General features: G+C 34.8%; 1 protein-coding gene and 1 long non-coding RNA gene across 2 annotated transcripts; both read right to left on the bottom strand.

Moving 5' to 3' along the window:
• Positions 1 to 1,741: 1,741 nt before the first annotated feature.
• Positions 1,742 to 5,204, bottom strand: LOC105972685 (alpha/beta-Hydrolases superfamily protein). Its single transcript, XM_088820874.1, has 8 exons — positions 4,550 to 5,204; positions 4,006 to 4,098; positions 3,459 to 3,673; positions 3,185 to 3,329; positions 3,028 to 3,100; positions 2,448 to 2,594; positions 2,238 to 2,363; positions 1,742 to 2,002 (listed from the first exon to the last, which is right to left on the bottom strand). The coding sequence occupies exons 1-8, from the start codon at positions 4,768 to 4,770 to the stop codon at positions 1,925 to 1,927; spliced, it is 1,098 nt and encodes a 365-aa protein (XP_088677000.1). The 5' UTR covers positions 4,771 to 5,204; the 3' UTR covers positions 1,742 to 1,924.
• Positions 5,205 to 11,039: 5,835 nt separating this feature from the next.
• On the bottom strand, positions 11,040 to 14,104 carry LOC148769126 (uncharacterized). The gene is made up of 2 exons (XR_016032205.1): positions 13,860 to 14,104; positions 11,040 to 11,311 (listed from the first exon to the last, which is right to left on the bottom strand). It is a non-coding gene; the product is annotated as an uncharacterized LOC148769126 (long non-coding RNA).
• Between the last annotated feature and the right edge of the window lie 460 nt (positions 14,105 to 14,564).

Here is a 14,564-nt window from a genome sequence, read left to right as displayed (position 1 = left end):
TTTAAAAGGTCTACATGTCCATATCAAATGAAGCACTCATTGACACGAGTTTAAAAGGTCTACATGTCCAAATAAAACGAAGCACTCCTTCACATGAGTTTAAAAGATCTACATATCCAAATCAAGTCAAGGCTCCTCGATATGAGCATAAACTATCTATATATCCAAGTCAAAATCAAGGCTCCTTGATACGAGCATAAACTATCTACATATCCAAATCAAGTCAAGGCTCCTCGATATGAGCATAAACTATCTATATATCCAAGTCAAAATCAAGGCTCCTTGATATGAGCATAAACTATCTATATATCCAAATCAAGTCAAGGCTCCTTGATACGAGCATAAACTATCTATATATCCAAATCAAATCAAGGCTCCTTGATACGAGCATAAACTATCTACATATACAAATCAAGTCAAGGCTCCTTGATACGAGCATAAACTATCTACATATCCAAATCAAGACAAGGCTCCTCGATACGAGCATAAACTATATATATATCCAAATCAAGTCAAGGCTCCTCGATACGAGCATAAACTATCTATATATTGAAATCGAGTCAAGGCTCCTTGATACGAGCATAAACTATCTACAAATTCAAGTCAAATGCTCCTTCAGCACGAGCTTAAACTGCAAATGTTTCTCCTTGTCCACATGAGTGTAAACTGTGCATGACATCCCTCAAAAGGATATATTTTGAACTACGTTATGACTTGATCCCTTTATAGGGTACGTAGGCAACTTAGAATCTCTCTAAATACAGTCATGATTTCAAAAGTTATATGTGCTTTGGTAGATCAAGCTGCAATTGAAGTTGAGCAATTATCGAGACTCATCCACTCCAAGATGCATTGTCCGTGAACAAGTCTCGAGGGGGCATTTGTAGACGCATAAAATTAATTAATTGGTTAATTAAATTAGCCAATTAAATTGTGTCTAAATTAAATTATACCTTGTCTTGCAAGACAAGTCATGGGGATAATTATCAATTAATTATTGGTCAATAGGATTATTTCTTCTCTTCCAAGTTATAAGAGATAAATATCAATTTAAAGAGAGCAAATCAAATCGCGCCACGTCATCAAGCAGACTTTAAGTAGGACTCTTATTTTACCACTATAAATAGGGACCCTCCCTTCACAATTCAAAACACAACTCAAGAAGAATAAAAACCGTAGGAGAAAATTCTCTCTACAATATTCAAGTCGTTCTTCATCAAATTCAAGGCGTTCTTCATCAAATCGAAGGAGTTCATCAAATCGAAGGTGTTCTTCATCAAATCAAGGCGTTAAAGCGTTTAATTCGAGATTACGGTGCTAAACCCTCGAATTAACGTTATTAACATCAAATCAAGATCGAAGGAAGATTGAAGGGCCAAATCCATCAAGAACTCCAAGATCTTCAAGTCAAAATCCGTCAAAGTTCAGCGTTCGATCCGAGATTCAAGTCGCAAGACCCTCGGAAGACGTTATTCAAATCCAAATCAAATCCGGAGAAGATCAAGTCAACGACTCGTCTCCGAAATTCAAAGTCAATCATATATTTTTCTTGAGAGAATAATCAGAGGATTAAATTAGAGTTTGTAACCCGCAATATTTTATTTTAATTCAATAAATTATCTTTGTGCAAGTATTTTCTTGTTTGTTAAATTCGCAGATAAGAATTTGTTGCTACAGTATTATTATGAATTTGGTTTCAGAAATGTATTGTTCTAAAGAGTGGTTGTGCACAAAAATACTGTGAACCAAAAGATATAAATTCCATCTGTGGCAGGTTTAGTATATTATTTTACAAAGCCGCCATTAACATGAACGGTATAGTACAATTTAGCATGGAAAATCGAACAAGAAATTGTTTATGTACGAAAGATGGATAAGTAAGTACATGCATGTAACAAATCTGAGGTTGAGCAGTAAGAATTGGTCAGGAAGCAGGAGAGGAGGGTGTGTGTCGAGCCACAAAAGATGTGACGAGTGGGTTTACAAGTTGAGGCGCCTCATCCTTCACAGCAAACAATTCTAGTCAGATGAGACGACATTCTCTAATATTTCTAGGCTTCATTATGTGGATTAATGTTAAAGATAATCTTGTACTAATAAAATAAATATATAAAAAAGAAATCCAAATATTCATATTTGATTAATATGACCGAGAGAGAGAGAGAGAGAGAGAGAGAGAGAGAGAGAGAGAGAGAGAGAGAGAGAGAGAGAGAGAGAGAGAGAGAGAGAGAGAGGACCTGTGGGCAATGTCCAACATTAGGGAGCACGACAAAATCTTCAACAGAATCGAACTGTCCATAGGCTCTCCCAAGTTCAATTGGTTCCCAAGGATCTTTGTCTCCCCAAGCCACCAATACAGGACACTATGTAACAACAAATGGTAAAGGGTAAATGTGTCATTTCACTATGAAACATTCCGTTTTGAAAAAAGAAAAGACGAAAATGACCTTGACTAGAGGCAGTAATTCTTCAGGAAGGGGCCCATCTGAATAGCAAATGAATTCAAGAAACACATCAGCAGCACCAGGAGCAAGTCCAGGCTCAAGTATTAACTTCACTAGTTCATCTGTCACCTTCGATGTGTCATAGTAACACTGATACACACATTCCCACAAAATCACTACTTTTAAAACTCAAATTCACAATAAATTTGAAGAGAGAATTTCTATTCAAACTTCAATAGTAAAATTAAATCCTAGACGACTCAACCTTTTCAGGACAAGTCATATTTAAAGCTATGTTTCACAAACTTCGTGACGTTTTTGAGTAACTTTCGAAAAATTCTTGGGGCCATTTCTGTAATTTTCGAAAATTTAATATTGCTTTGTTGCTTCCTTTATTCTTTTTTTTATCAATTGCACATTGATGGTAAATAATAATTTTCATTTCTACTTTAGCTTAAGCTTTGAAGATATTAAATATTCCTTGTTGATACGGTTACCTTCAAAATAAATAAATAAATAAAAACTATTGCAGATACACGTTTGGATAGTTGAAAGAGCATATTATATTAGAGTTTGTTGTTACCTGACAAAGAATATTCTTTACTGAGTCTGGTGTGGCAACAATTTTAAAGAAGTATTTCCCAACAACAGTGTTCCTGAATGAAGCACAAAGGGTCATCAGAAGTTTAATTGAAATTTGAAAAAACATATAATTAATCAATCAATCGAAGATAATCCACCTCAGCAAACTCTGGAATGATTTAATTAGCGGCCTCCCAAACCAGGGCTGCTTCTTAACGTGCAACATTCGAAGGGATATGTTCAATAGAATAATGCCTTTGCAAATCGAAGGATCCATTACCGCTGCCTGAAGTCCTACGAGTCCTGCATTATTTATATATCCGTAAATTAATCGTTATATGATGATTATTGCATTTGAAGTCAGTCGGTGGACTATGATTTTCTTAAATAGTGTATTGAGTAGAGAGAGAGAGAGAGAAGGGAAGTCGTCACCTCCTATAGAATTACAGACAAAGAAGACTTGTTCATCCTTGACAATTTCCATACAAAAATCATTAAGTTGACTACCCCATGTCTCGAACGTATAAAAGTAGTCTTGTTCAAGATCTTGTGGATTCGGTTTGTCGGAATAACCATACCCTATTAGGTCTATTGCATACACCCTATGCGACTCTCCAAGAACCGGCAAATTCTTCCTCCAGTGATCACTGACAATAACAAAATGCAAAAACACGGAAATTCATCCTATTGAATACTATATTACGTGAGACGATAATCAATTGAGTGCATGTAAAATGCAATAAATAATATGTTTCTTGGAATGGAATAAATCACGTATTAATGTTAGGTTGCGAGAAATACTTAGGCTCCATGTTGGGTTGTCTTATTTAGTTTTGATCATGCTAAAAATCCAAATCGCGTGTTTCATCGAGGAGTAATGAGTAACACAAATGGAAGGAGAAGACAAAAATATGCAACCATGTTATATACCTATATAAAATAGTTGAGGAGAAGCATGCATAATTGAAGCAATGAGGACCTGTTAGCTCCAAAACCGTGAACCAAGACTAAGGCGGGCCCGCTGGTTCCAGAATACTGGTAGCGAATAGAGTAACCTTTCCACTTCCATGTACTACAAAAATTAAACATATCGGATACAAATGAACATTAAATACTTTCACCAAAACTTTGTGTGCAGACAAATGAGCCGATAACACTGTTATTCGCCTCTAACCATATGCCAGTTGCACGTTATCCAAATATAAAATATCGAGATAGGATTGGGTGAAAAAAAAAATTCAAAGAAATGGAATCGAGTAGAAGAACTACAGTTAACACAGTGTTTCATAAGCACAAGAATTTATCTATTTGCATAACATAACTAAAACCATAAACATAATTTGATAATAATTCATGTTCAAAAGACAACAGAGAAAAAAAAATCCAAAATCCATTCACAAAAGTTGTACAATTTAATCTCAAAAAACTGATCATACTTTTTTCTTCAAAATGGGTATTAAGAAAATAATAAAATAAAAGGACAAACAATAAGAACACCAGAAAATAGGTTGTTATGAGTTTACCTAGTTTTAATTTCGGTTTGGGTTTCAACAGAGAAGTTATCCACACGGGAATTGAATAGTGACAAGGTATTGTGGTTTGAGTGAATAAGCCCCAAAATAATAGGAGGACGAATCAATAAAAATGGTGGTTGTTTATTGTTATGGGTAATTCTGTGTGACAACAATGGAGTTGGGAAGTCGAACTTGGACATGGCCATTGTTGAGCAAGCGCAAGTCGCCATGGCGAGCGGAGGATATCCCACGGCACGGCTGCAACTTTAATTAAAGCTCTCTACAGATTTGAGGTGGAATTGCCGCCACTTGGATCATACACGCCTACATATTTTTGCAAGCTTATCAAAACCGGACGGGTTCGGCCGGTTCGACCGGTTCAACCGGGAAAAGTAAAACCCGGGGTCAAAGTGCAAAAAACCCGGCAAAACCGGAAACCGGTCCAAAACTGAGCGGAGGGTTGTCGGATCTGGGCGGAAACAGCCGTGGGAGACAAGATCCAGTGGTGGGTGGCGGATTTAAGGGCAAATGCAAAAGAAGAAAGAAGGATAAATATGAAGAAAAAAAAATAGACGTAAAGAGAAAAAAAACCTGTACATGAGAGAATATTAAAAGAAAAATAAAAGGAGAGAAAAGTAGAAAGAGATGGGAGCTCTTTTAAGATGTGAGAGTGAGGGGAGACAAAGAGGGAGCCTGTTTTTCAATACTGAAATGATTTATGTTGTTTTAAAATTGCGAATATCGTTCATTGTTTTCTTACCTTTCTCTCTTTAAATATCCAAACCCTCCAAAAGTCCTAAAATTCAAAAAAACCCTCAATAATCCTCCCAAATCTGAAAATTTATCAAATTGAAAGGTTATTTCTTATCTAATATAGTTATATGTGTTTACTTTGTGGTTAAACATGTGAAAATCCCAAAAATTCGTATTTCTTTTTGGGATATTTTTGTTGCTGGCGTGCGCCATTTCCACGTCCAAAACTAGCTTGTGAAATGAGTTTTCATGCCCAAAATGGGCGTAAAATCAATTTTCACACGCCCGTTTTGGGCGTGGAAATGTGGTTTATGCGTCTGTCCCAGGCATCGGTCAGGGATTTGCACGCCTGGACCGGATGTGCAAATCCCTGGCCGACGCTTGGACCGGGCGCCCGGTTCATTTTTTCTTTTCTTTTTTGCCATAATGTATTTATATTAACAATGTTTTGTTTTTATTTCATTCATTAGTTAATTAATTTGCATAATGTTCATTTTTATAGATGTCGACGAGGTAGCCACACGGAATTGGCAAGGGTCCGATGACACGTGGCATGAGACCAGATTGATTTGCTGGAAACGAGGGATCGGTAGATGAGACTACTGCACAGCGAGAGGGTAGGATGCACAAGCGCAAGGTTACCGGATCTACACGACGGGGCGAGCGCAATTTGCGACCGGTCGAGTAAGAAGAACAGATAGATCCATCGCATGATGAGGGTGATGATGCACATATAGGATTCCAGGGCCAATATGTTTTTTCGGTGCCAGATTTTGGGTTAGATGGCAATGATGATGGCAATGCCGCTCCCACACCCCCGACTACTATGACCGGTGCTCTTGCTACTCCATCCGGTGATGCTACTCATCGTCAGGGTGGTATCTCGTCCGATATTGCTGTTAGAGTAGGTGACCAACAAGTCAACTTGTGGCTGTGGTCTTTCAATTTATTCTTGTAATAAATAATTATTTTTCGTATTAATGACAAAACACATTGGCATTCTATACTTTGTCACTTGTTGTCCTTACAGTTATTACAATTACTTGTAATTGATCTTTTAAGATCGTGAGATATTTACTTAAGTATTATAACTGTTAAACCGTGTTCCTAGTCGAAGGGTTACGCCACCAATGAGGATATCGGTCTTTCCCATTAAGAGCTAGCACTTAGTGTATGTGTAATGCGTCTCATCAGTAAACGGTATTGTGATAATGCATAGTTAAAAACACTAATGGGATAATGCATTGGATACGTTATTCCGATAGTGTTCTAACGGGCTATTACTTTTAGCTAGTGGTGGAGACAACATAGAGTTAGGGGGTGACATGGCTCTCCCAACATTTCTTAAATCACCCATAGCTCTTTGTTACCACTTCCTGAAACTAATTGTCCATTAGATTCTACCGGTATAACATATCCAATGCATTATCCCATAAGAGCTTCTAACTATGTTTTAGGAGGGTGAGTATAATTATCAATATCACAGGGACCTTAAAGTTATTTAAGCATACATCAGGTGTGTGGATGTAATTTACCCTAAATTTTAACCAATAACCTAAATTTTAACCACTAAATCAAACTTTATATAGATTTGAACTAAATTAATAAACTTAATTAGACTTACATAAAAGCCTTGAGTCAAATATTGAAAGAGTCAATCCTTATTGGTTATTGAGTTAAAAATTAATTTGTGAACTTAATTTAATCCATTAATCAAAAACATTAAGTCTAATAAACGGCATAAACTTTATCATCTGAAAATTCCCAAAATCTATATAACTAGTATCTCACCCGTGCGATGCACGGGAGTCAAATTCAAGATTTAAATTTGATTCAACTAAACACGATAAATAAATAAAAAATAATATAAACTTAGTATAATTTAAAATATTGGAACAAATAACATCGGACCAACTTTGCCTTAGCAATCGCCAAAATAAATATTTAATATAATACGTCAAAGACCTATTCCAATAGGGATGGCAATGTGGCGGGTATCGGGTGAATTTTGCAATCCACATCTCCGTCCTGCGAGGAAATTCTCCTTCCCATCAAAATTCCCAAATTATTAAGTTGGCATCCCTATACCCACCTCGCAAAATACCTGTAAATAGTTTTTTTTTTCTTTTTTATAATTATCCTTGAAACATTGCCAATAAATTTCCTACGACAATAAAAAAATTTCAAATATCATAAATTATCATGCTACAAATTAAAGTATTTTAAAATCAATAATTAATATATATATATATATATATATATATATATATATATATATATATATATATATATATATATATATATATATATATATATATATATATATATATATATATATATATATATATATATATATATATATATATATATATATATATATATATTATATCTACGGGCGGGTACGATGCGGGTACACTCATACCCTTTTCGCTTTTTATCCGGTTTAAAATTTTGCATAAATAACTATATTCACCATATATTTTTTTAAGCGAGAAAAACCTGTTAATTTCAGCTTAATACATGTATGGAAAGATACAAATGTACGTGCGTTTGATTCCAACTTTTGTTGATGGTTTGCAAACGAAATCATCAACAACAAAAAATTGTCGTCTCTGGTACTTTGTAGCAAGGTGAAGCTCAATGGGATCAACATTAACTTGAAGAATGTGATTGTCTGTTCGATTAATTTGAAGCCTAATAAGCCTAATTTCATTGCACATTTCTGTTGCATGATCGATATTCGTATAAACGAACTTGAATTTGAACCTATGTGAAGGGGTTCGGAGCACAACACGATGTTGATTAATTCGATTGAAAAATTATAACTTTAAACAAATAAGTTAACTTTTACCATTATTAATATTCTTCTACCCATTTTTTAAATATTATATCTAGTCTTGTTAACAACAAATCTAGTATAGAATTTATTACCTAGATTTAATTGAGTTTAATTAGTCAAAGTAATTAAAATAGTTCAACTCATATAATTTACCAAACGATAAGTTTACAAACAAAAAGAATATATGATTTTACATTTATCACAATATTGTTTACCCAGCTTTTAAATATTTTATCTTGTTGTCGTAACGAAATAAATATTTTAATGTGCGTATCCCAATTTAAGTGGGTTTAGTTTTTTCGGAACAATAAAATAGTAAAATACACATAATTCACCAACAAATAGTTAAAAATTTAAAATTATCATTTCGACCATAATAAAAATTCATTCACCCATTTTTTAAATCTTGTATCTTCTAATGGTAACGAAATAAATATTTTAAAAATTATTACTGAAATTTAAATAAATTTAGAATAGTCAAAGTAATTGAAATAATTCAATACAAATAATTCACCTAACAATAACTTGCAAAATTTGTTATTTTAGCATGAAATAAATTTCTCCACCCATTTTTTAAAGCTTTCATATTACACAATATGCATTATAAAAATTATTGATTTAAATTTAGATGGGTTTAGTTAGTTAAAGACACTAAAATAGTTCAACCCGTATAATTCACAAATAATAACTTGTAAAAATAATTATTTGGCAATTACTATATTTCATCTACCCATTTTTTCAGTCTCATATCTAGTTGCGGTAATGAAATATAAATTTTAAAAATTAGTTATCTCAGATTAATCTATTAGATTAAAATAGTTCAATGTAAATAATTCACCAAACCAAAAATTTAAAAAATAAAAATTGTTATTTCCCCTTTATAAAATATCGTTTACCTTTTCTTGAAATCTTGTATCTAGTGATTGCAGCAATATAAAAATTTGAAATATTATTTATCTCAAATTAAATGCTCTTTAATTTTGTCAAGATAATTAAAATAGTACAACTCACATAATTCATCATACAAAAACATAAAAAATGATAATTACTATTTTACCATAATAAATAAAATTTTATTTACCCAGATTTGAACCTTTTGTCTAGTTGTAGTGACGGAATTAATTTTTAAATTCTTTTTATCCCAATTTAAATGGATTTAGGTTTATCAAATTAATTAATTCAACACACAACCTATCTTGGTGTTCCTCTCCGAAACAAAAGCAACATCAACCTTGGTGGATAAATTGAAAAAGAAATGGAACTTGTTTGGAGTCTCTGTGGACAAGATAGGACAATCTGGTGGTCTTGCACTACTATGGTCAAAGGATAATCTGGTAGATCTTATCAGCCTCTCGATGAATCACATTGACGTAGAGGTGCAGTGTAAGGATTCTAATATTAAGTGGAGGGCAACAGGTTTTTATGGAATTGCAGACCAAACTCAAAGACATCGAACATGGGGTCTGCTACGTACTCTTCAATGTCAGCGGTCTCTTCCGTGGGTAGTAGGGGGTGATTTTAACGAGATTCTTTGTAATACGGAAAAGGAGGGGGGAAACCTGAGGCAACCAAAACTTATTGAAATGTTCCGAGAAACCTTGAATGATTGCAGGCTTTCTGAGATTGGATATGTTGGTTCCCCCTTCACGTGGACTAACAACCAAAAGGACCCAAACACTATCCGATGTCGATTGGACCGATGTTGTGCCAATAATGAATGGCTTTCACTATTTCCCCAGGCATGTGTTCATCATTTAGAACTGCCCGGCTCGGACCATATTCCGATCATGCTCTCAACGCGGGACACTATGACAAGGAGACGAAGAAAGATCAACAGACCTTTCCGATTCGAGGCTATTTGGATTCGTAGAGAAGAATAAGTAGAGATCGTACAAAACAAATGGGTCGGAGCAGATGGTACGAACCCTATGGAGGATTATCTTCGAAAAGCTAATGAATGTCGACTTGCACTTATCCAATGGAACAAATCGACACTCAAAAAGCCGAGAAGTCGAATTGAGGAAATCAAGAAGAAACTCAGTGCTCTCCAAGAGGGGTCTCAAACTAACGAGAGTAGGGCTGCAGCTAACATTCTTCGAGGGGAATTGGAACAACTTTATGAAGATGAAAACACCTATTGGAAGCAAAGGAGTCGAATACAGTGGATGAGAGAGGATGATAGGAATACGGGGTTTTTTCATGCTAAGGCTACTGTCCGAAACCGAACCAACAGAGTTAACAAACTTAGGGATGATGCTGGCAATTGGAAAGAAACGGATGAGGAAATGGAATATATCATCTCTGAATATTTCAACCTTATTTTCCAGTCAACCAATCCCCGAGAAGATGAGATAGACGAGGTACTTGAGCATTTGAAGGCCAGGATACCCAACGAGGCCAGTCGGACATTGTCCTTAGCCTTTACAGTTGATGAGGTGACCCGTGCTATTTCTCAAATGGCCCCTCTAAAATCCCCGGGTCCCGACGGCTCCCCAGTTCTCTTCTATAAGAAATATTGGCATATATTGGGAGATACTATTTCATCTTGTGTCCTTAATTTCCTTAACAACCGCGAACTCCCCGCCGCTATTAATTTCACTTATATTGTCCTTATTCCAAAAGTTAAACAGCCGGAGCGCATAACCCAATTCAGACCCATAAGCCTTTGTAATGTTATTTACAAGATTGGGTCAAAAATTATTGCCAACCGACTCAAGCCTTTTGTAGCACCCTCAATGATTTAAAAGAAATTTTAGAAATACAGACTTTATTAAAACCTTTTGGAACAAATTTGAACTTAGAGAAAAACCACTTTAAAATTTTAGAACCATTTCCCTTTACTTCAAATCTAACCCACAATCGGAAAATAAGATTTTTCATAGAGAGTGTACCATAACATGAACGGGATTTTGAAAATAATCTCGAGGTGGCGGAATAATCCACATAAAACATTACCGGGGTTTAGAAAACACTCGTAAGACAGCGGAAGGAAATAAACTTTATTTAAGATACCCCCGTTTAATAGACCGGGTTCCAATCAGAGTACAAAATAAAATTATACTATGTGATTAGTTTTTTGGTAAAACGTTGCGTAGAAAATGCGAGTAAAATGATCTAGGCACCAAAGCTCGTGATTCCTCGAACTCCTCTCCGCCGGCCTCCTACATAGCTTGGAGAACCTGAAAAGATAATTTGCATAAAAGCATGAGCCCAAACACTGGCTCAGTAAGGACATTAGTCTTAGTCTGACGAACTCACGCCTCTCTCAACGTGTCACTCACGACCTATGGGAGTCCTAAAGTATTCGTCTATGTCCTTTCCAACTAATTATGTTATCTCTACAAACACGTCACACATATTCAAGCATATAATTACACATATAAGCACATAACATATTTTTCTTGAAATTGAGAGCATTATAACAAAAGTATGGTTTTGTTTCGAAAACTGCTTGAAAATCATTCTGGGAATAATTGATGTAAATTAATTCATAATTTACTTGGGAATCCAATTTAGGCATAAAGTCTCTTTGAACGAAGTTCCCCTTTTTAAACAAAACGGAATTTCTTGTAAAATCTTTCGAAAATCATTTTTCTTCCAAAATCATTTTTATGCGTAGATGCGTATGACAGGATCCCTATCAAAACCCTAATGTAAGCATCGACAATAGACGTTTTTATACTGAGCCCGGTCTTTGGTGAGAGCTACCCACCCTGCAGTCTATAGTAACTTATCGTTTGGGATACCGGCCCACCGTATCCCATGTCTATTCATCGGAGCAACGTTACCGTTTTGACTCTTCTATACTAGACCATGCAACCATTTAATGACTCGAGGAATGCACGTAATTTGAAGATCTTAATACGCCATTCAAATAAAAAGTAATATTTTCAAGTACGTTATTCACATAATTCAAAGGCGTTAAATCACCTAGCTCGATAATCAAATCATATAATTCGGAAGCAAATTCCGAAACAATAGTAAGCACATATAGATCAAACATTAGTAATAAAGACACATATACTTTTACACGTAGGTACTTATACGTATATATATACTTATACATATACGTATATACTCTAATTTACAACTATGGGCTATAAGTTTCCTCAACCCGAAGGGAGTACGCCTATAACATCATAGGTCTAAACTATCGATATACATATACATATACTTATATATATATACATACTTATACCTCATAAGAGTAAAACACATTATTCAAATAATCATCATGAATTTCAATATTTCACATAATACCTATACAAAGGACTATAGAAAATCCAATCTAGTAGAAGTACTAGAGTATAGAAAGTTTCAAGAACAACTTATAGTTCTAAATATATACTAGTCTTTGTATCTTACCTATAACTACTCTAATAAAGGTTCTCTAGATGTAACATCATAATCTATATTCATTACCATATTAAATCATGTCTCAAGAGTTTAAATCATGCTCACAAAGGACCCTTTAATTCAAAGAAATTCGTTTTTAGGAAAATCGGATAGTTTTGACACCTTAACTTCAAAAATACATTTCTCTTAGACCGTCACTTCAAAAATTTTGCAACTTTGACACAATACTCCTGTATGAGTCTACAAGACTCCTTTAAAACATTTTTTCCAAAATAACAAGTAGACTAAGAGAAATGAGTAAAATAGTGCAGGAGTGTGGTCACACTTTCAGAAACAGAACCAACCACTTTGAAAATACCCAATAAATCACCCTTTTGTTAAAACAACGTAGGACTTTGCAGAAAACTGGTTTTATAAGTTATAAATATATTCCAAGTGGAATCAAGGAAATCAAACTAGGGAAACATCGATTTTAAAAGCAAATCCTCAGCTGACTCAAAAACTGTGCAAGTTTAGTAAATAATTCATATCTTAATCATCTGAAATCCGATTGATGATTAAAATATATCAAATTAAAGAGGACAGAAAGATCTAGTTACCCATGAAATTTCGTGATTTTTGGAAAACAGGGCACCTGTGAAACATGCAGTAAACTCCGAGACTGAAAACCTGAAAATTCATTAGTAATCTATATCTACATCTTTGATCAAAACAGATCTGGCAGTTTAGGCACTATAACTTCAGAAATTCATATCTCCTAATCCGTAGATCCAAACCTGATGAAATTTGGAAAACATGTTCATATCTAAGTCTAGTTTATAGGGTTAAAACAGTTTATGAATAAACTCACCTATGTAAGAGATATAATCAATTTAGTGCAGTAACATAAGCAGAAATTCAGAACAGATCCACTAACTTTAAAAATACCAAATAATTCATCACTTAATCCAAAAATTACCAAATTTCGTAGAATATTAGTTTCATAAGTACATAATCATATTCGAGTTAAATCACTTCAATAAGAGTAGTATAAAAAGCTATTTAACACATAATTCGTGGATGACTCCGAAACTGTGCAGATTCAGAAAACGATGCATAACTCACTCAATACTAATCCAATTTATTCATAATTTATATCCACATGAAGCTAACCGAAAGATCTAGACTACCATAAAATTTCATAATTTTATCTTAGGGATTACCCGATGAGACATGCAATACAATCAGAAGCTACGAAACTGAAATTCAAGTAGTGTTCATCAAGAACTTTATCTTCTAAAGCCCAAAATTAAACCACAACATATAATTCATTAAAACCCATATAATTTATGTTAATTAAGTTATTATTTCAGTAAAGACCAAGGTCCTTACCCAAGAGCAAGAAATCGAAGATGAAGGAGTAAGAAACCAAAGGCTCGGTGGATTTTCAACGGGTTTGGCTTGGATGTTCTTGGATGGCTTTGGGGCTGAGTTTGAAGGGTGTGAAAGGGGCTGTTTCTTGAAGAAAGAAGATGGAGTTTCTCTTTTCGAGAGGAGAAGAGATGAATTGAAGAGAGAAGAGGAAGGGGCTTTGAGGGGAGCTTCTTGAAGTGCAAGAAGAGAATTCTTCTTGGGGGCTTTTGATCGATGGCTCTCGAAGAGATGAATTGAAGAGAGAAGAGGAAGGGGCTTTGAGGGGAGCTTCTTGAAGTGCAAGAAGAGAATTCTTCTTGGGGGCTTTTGATCGATGGAGAGGGAGAGGAGAGGGAGAGGAGAGGGCTTTTTGGCTGATGTTTGGTGTGAAGAGAATGTGAAGAGGAGGGGCTTATTTATAGGGAAGATGAGGCCCTTATTTGCAATATAAAAGATATTGGGGTTTTATTAGCAATTTGGGAGAACATACCTTGGGGGCTCCTTAGCAATATAGAAGAGAAGAGGGGAGTCTTTAGTAATTAATAAACTTAGGGGCAGTTCACACACACAACACACGGTCACATATACACACATAAGAGACTTTTAATTACTATCATTAACCCATATAATTCACATAAATTATAATCAGGATACCAATTAATCACATCATCTCAATCCTAGATT

Source organism: Erythranthe guttata, chromosome 7 (genome assembly GCF_056151865.1).
Source record: "Erythranthe guttata isolate IM_541 chromosome 7, IM_541, whole genome shotgun sequence".
Taxonomy (NCBI): Eukaryota; Viridiplantae; Streptophyta; class Magnoliopsida; order Lamiales; family Phrymaceae; genus Erythranthe; species Erythranthe guttata.
The sequence above is the reverse complement of the archived record's forward strand: the minus strand, read 5'-3'. Positions and strand labels throughout refer to the sequence as shown.